Source organism: Bos taurus, chromosome 3 (assembly GCF_002263795.3).
Source record: "Bos taurus isolate L1 Dominette 01449 registration number 42190680 breed Hereford chromosome 3, ARS-UCD2.0, whole genome shotgun sequence".
In the NCBI taxonomy this organism is placed as follows: Eukaryota; Metazoa; Chordata; class Mammalia; order Artiodactyla; family Bovidae; genus Bos; species Bos taurus.
The window spans coordinates 33,026,545-33,031,515 of NC_037330.1; the positions used below are offsets into that span (position 1 = coordinate 33,026,545).

The 4,971-nt window shown below is 41.4% G+C and overlaps 1 protein-coding gene across 1 annotated transcript; it reads left to right on the forward strand.

Annotated features, from left to right (window-relative positions):
• Positions 1 to 255: 255 nt before the first annotated feature.
• On the forward strand, positions 256 to 4,582 carry LAMTOR5 (late endosomal/lysosomal adaptor, MAPK and MTOR activator 5). The gene is made up of 4 exons (NM_001034517.2): positions 256 to 364; positions 1,219 to 1,280; positions 3,475 to 3,592; positions 4,258 to 4,582. The coding sequence occupies exons 1-4, from the start codon at positions 330 to 332 to the stop codon at positions 4,316 to 4,318; spliced, it is 276 nt and encodes a 91-aa protein (NP_001029689.1). The 5' UTR covers positions 256 to 329; the 3' UTR covers positions 4,319 to 4,582.
• Positions 4,583 to 4,971: the final 389 nt, after the last annotated feature.

Consider the following 4,971-nt stretch of genomic DNA (forward strand, 5'->3'; position numbering starts at 1 on the left):
GGATGAGATCCCGCGGAACAGGGCAGGTTATTTATTGTAAAACTTCAATTAGATCTGGCCCGACTTCTCGGAGTCGGTGGGACTGCAGATCTCCCTCCGCAGGGAACATTCCACGCCATCCAGTCGCCCGTCGCCCGTCGCCGCGCGGGAAACAGAACCCCTGCCAATACGCGGCGGCGGGCGCGTAATGATGTCATCCTGAACATAACGCGCCGCGAAGTTTGTCCCTTTGGAGGCGCCGTCCTTGCTCACGGCCCGCTCACGTCATGTGACCGCCCGAGAAGCACCTGACACCAGTGGCGAAGAAGAAGGAGGCGACCCGCGACGAGATGGAGGCTACCTTAGAGCAGCACTTGGAGGACACGTGAGTAGTATCCTTGTCGGCCCGTCCTGGGGTCGCGGGTGGAGAAGTTGAACGGGACAGACTGCGAGCTGCGAGCGCCGGCTGGGCGTCTAGGAGACGCTCTGTCCCGGAGCCTCCGGTGGGGGTGCGAGGTGACCCGGAATTAAATCGCGCCGGGGCTCCGCACACTCCCTCCCGAGCCGGTCTCCGCGGTCCGAGCCCCAACCCCTCTGTTGTGCTGAAATTGTCTGGACAGGGTCGTTCTTCGACAGTTTCAGGAACCTGGTTCTTTTGAGGGAAAGATGTACCACCTGTGCCGAGCCCTGCCTTTATAAACGTAAACACACATGCTTATTTCCTTCCGGGTGTAACCAGTTACTTGTCGCCTAAGGAAATGAAAGGCATCCCTTAAATTTTTCGAATGAGTGATATATACATAAAATCCAAAATTGGAAAAATATAAGACAGCGTACAGGGGAACGCCTCCTTCCCATCAGTACCGCTGAGCTTCCCACTTCCTCTGCATGAGGCAACCCATTGTTACCTAAGAGTTTCTCAGCAGTTCTTTCAAGTGAGTAGGTATGCTAAAGTATGCGTTTTTAACAAAGGCAACAAAATCCCAGCTATTGCAGCGTTCCTGGCACTCCAGAGCTCAACAGTACCGTGCCAGTCTTTTCTCTTATGAGAGAGAAATTGGTTTAACTTCATTCAAAATAGTTGTAATTGAAGTTTTCTTGGGGTAGGAGTGGATGATAAGTGAAAAAAGATTGAGTAACACGAATTTAATGTCTGGTACATAGAAAGCCTCTTTGTGTTATAATTAATGTCATTTTCCCACATCATTTTCTTCCTTTTTCCTGTGTTCCTGGAATTAGAATGAAGAATCCATCCATTGTTGGAGTCCTGTGCACAGATTCACAAGGACTCAATCTAGGTTGTAAGTATCTCACATCATCCCTTTTGGTGGACTGCATAGCACTTGATGTTGACTGAGAGCCTGCTGCTAAGTCACTACAGTCGTGTCCGACTCTGTGCGACCCCATAGACGGAAGCCCACCATGCTCCCCCGTCCCTGGGATTCTCCAGGCAAGAACACTGGAGTGGGTTTCCATTTCCTTCTCCAATGTGTGAAAGTGAAAAGTGAAAGGGAAGTCACTCAGTCGTGTCCGTCTCTTAGCGACCCCATGGACTGCAGTCTACCAGGCTCCTCTGTCCATGGGATTTTCCAGGCAAGAGTACTGGAGTGGGGTGCATTGCGTTCTCCGGACTGAGAGCCTAGTGTGCTATTGTTCTCTAGTTTTTATTTCTTGTTATCCGGACCCTTTCTGGGGACTTTTATGAGAGTAGATATCATCTCCAAATAACAAGATTAGAAAACTGAAACTTCTCAATTGACATTTGTAAAAGTAGAAATGTTCCTTGCAGTTCTGGCACTGCACAGTTGCTGCTACTGAAGTAGTATTTGAATCATTTTAAATTGGGTCTAGAAAGGACTTAAGATAATGACAGTAGTTACTATTTATTGAATAGATGTTGGGGCTGCTAAGCTCTGTATACATTATCTCTAATTTTCACAGTAACCCTGCTAAATGTGTGATGGTGTTATTTTTCAGTTCAACTTCACTTAACGGTAAGTGAGTAGGCAATAAAAATGTGGGATGCAGGGTTGGACACACGTAGGTTCAACCCCTTGCTCTTCTATTTACTAGTAGTGTGAACTGGGACCAAAAAGAACATCTCAGAGGCTCAGTTTCTTTACTGAGTTGTTTTTTAATAATAAATATTACGGAATTGCATCCATGAGCTCTTACTGTGTACCAGGTACTATTCTAAGTGCTTTACATACACTAAGTCATTTAATCCTCATGACAACCCTATGAGGTAAAGAAACTGAGGCACAGAAGTTGAGTAAATTTGCCTAAGGTCACACAGTTAGTAAATGGTTCAGCTAGGATTTGAATCTGGCTCCAAAGTCTTTTAATCACAGTACTATAAGATTATATATATAATACACTCAACACAGAGTTCAGACATAATGCTCAGTAAATGGTAACAATTACACATGAGAAAATAAATCCAGAAAAGTAAACAATGGAAGGCTTCAGCTAAGTCATGTCAGAACAAGTAAACCCAGGACATCTTGTTCTTTACTCCTCTGTACTATGGGGCTTTTTAAAGCTCAGAATTGTTGCTGGCAGAGTAATTGAAAGCAGTAGTCTGTGTCACCCAGTTAGATTTTGCACACAGACTGGTTGGTTGGAGGAAAAAGGGCAGATTTTTTTGAGGTGCTTCCCACGTTCATAAATGGAAAGGCTGAAATTCAAGTGCAGAAATCTAAAACTAAATGTATTCCTTCAAGAAACCTTCAAGGCCCAAACGACTGCACTGTATGTCCGATTAATGTTTTACATAATAATAATAAATCCATCATCCCTGCCATAGTGGCATATCTGTGACCTGACTTAGTTTCAAGCAGAGGGGCTTGTGTTGCCTTTATATACAGAAAGATATTGTAAACTTAGTAATTACTTTTTAGACCTGGCACCTAAGATTTAGTTATTATTTACAGGCTAAAACAAACATTAGTAAAAAGTCAATTCTGTTGCTCTTTGAAAACAATCAGCTTATTCTAGTGGAAATAACTGCTCGCAGAATATTTATATATGCTGTCAAGGTGATCTTACAGCTGAACTCCTGAGTAAAAATCTTTATATCCTTTGAGGTTGAGCTCAGTAAAAGGAAATCAGATTTCCCATGAGGAATTAGTTTCAACGAGTCTCTGGCCCTTACCGGCTGCTTTTTGTCAGTCTCACCTCTGAATTTCTTCTTGGTTTCAGTTTGCTTTCAGATTGACTTGAATTATAGCTTACTCATATGCTTGAGAAGGTGTTTAGAGACGGTGATGGGAATGATCTGGAAAACTGAGTAGTTATGACCTTACTGAGTTAAAAGCTGTTGTTGGTTTTCTGGCTAACGTAACCAGCTGAATATCAGGGCAGAATGATTTTGTCACCACATAACCTAAGAGACCATGAGAACCCTCTTTTTGTGAATAATTCAATTCAGTTCTGTGGTACCTCTGTACTCATGTTTGGACAGTCAGGCAACATGATATCATCTCTGTGTTCCAGGCCGCGGAACCCTGTCAGATGAGCATGCTGGGGTGATATCTGTTCTAGCCCAGCAAGCAGCTAAGCTAACCTCGGACCCCACTGATATTCCTGTGGTGTGTTTAGAATCAGATAATGGGTGAGTAAATGGCAACAGATCCCTTCCTTTCCTATTTATTCAGGAAAATGCCTCAGAAACGCGACCAGGGCTTGCCCTGTGTTCATCAGTGATTCCTCACTCCAAGTACTTGGAGGGAGCTTCCACCCTTTGGACAACAGGACCAGATAGGTTGGTCTCTGAAGCTAATGTGCTTTCAGACCACAATGACATTTAAATGAAGAGTAAGAGTTGTCATGAACTATCATAAAAGAAAGTAATAAATAACACAGAGGAAGACTCAACAACAGAAACAATGTCTGTAATAACAGAAGCACTAAAGACATTTCAAGTGAGAGTCCTCCGAATAATAGTGAAAAAAGCAGAATACAAAGGTATGCACATTATGATCACAGTTTTGTATCAATAAAATGAGAGAAAATGTATATATAGTATACATGCAGATGAAAAAAAGGAAAATATTAATAGTGGTTGTCTTTGAGGGATAGGATTATAAGATTAATTTCACATTTATATTTTATACTTTCCTTTATTTCCCAAATGTTTTATTGTGTTTAGATATTGCTTTCATATATAGAAAAATAAGTATTACTTTTTTAGTTGTATCCTAAATCAAACAGCCTCTTTAATCTTATATTGCCACCCACTTGTAGCACTGTATTGATATCTTCCACGTTGCCTTTCAGGAACATTATGATCCAGAAACACGATGGCATCACAGTGGCAGTGCACAAAATGGCCTCTTGACATCTCGTATCACTTCTCCTGCATATCAGTTCTTCCGCAGCCTGTCACAGGGACTTAGTTGTACCTTATGTTAATTATCTCATAGAACTATTAAACCATTCATGTAATATGCATTGGGCACTTTTCTGTTAATTTTAGAGTAGGTTGCTTTTTGACACTTTGTGGATTTAGTTAGGAAAGGATCATGTTTTGAAGCAGCAGGTTTAGGCCACCTTGTATATAGAATTTTGTTAAGTTTAATAAACCTGGTTGGAGGAAAGCTTGGATCTTTTCTGAATTCTTTAAACTCTTAACAAATGTTCATTTTTTCAATTATCAAATTGTAATTTTTCTTAAAAAGGGTAACTACTACAAATTGTTTTCTTTCAGAAGCTCCTGAAATACATAGATTCTCACAGAAGCATCTATGGATATGTAAACCAAGTCAAGCTTACTGTTACCCCATAATAAAACATAATAGCAGATATCATAAGTATTTACTATATGCCAGGAACACATTTAATTCTCATTAACAACCGTATATGGGTTTTCCTAGCAAAAAGGTGGAAGCAACTCAAATGTCTTACCGATGGGTGAATGGATAAGCAAAACATGGTATATACATACCATGGAATATTATTCAACCTTTAAAAAGGAAGGAAATTTGGACACAT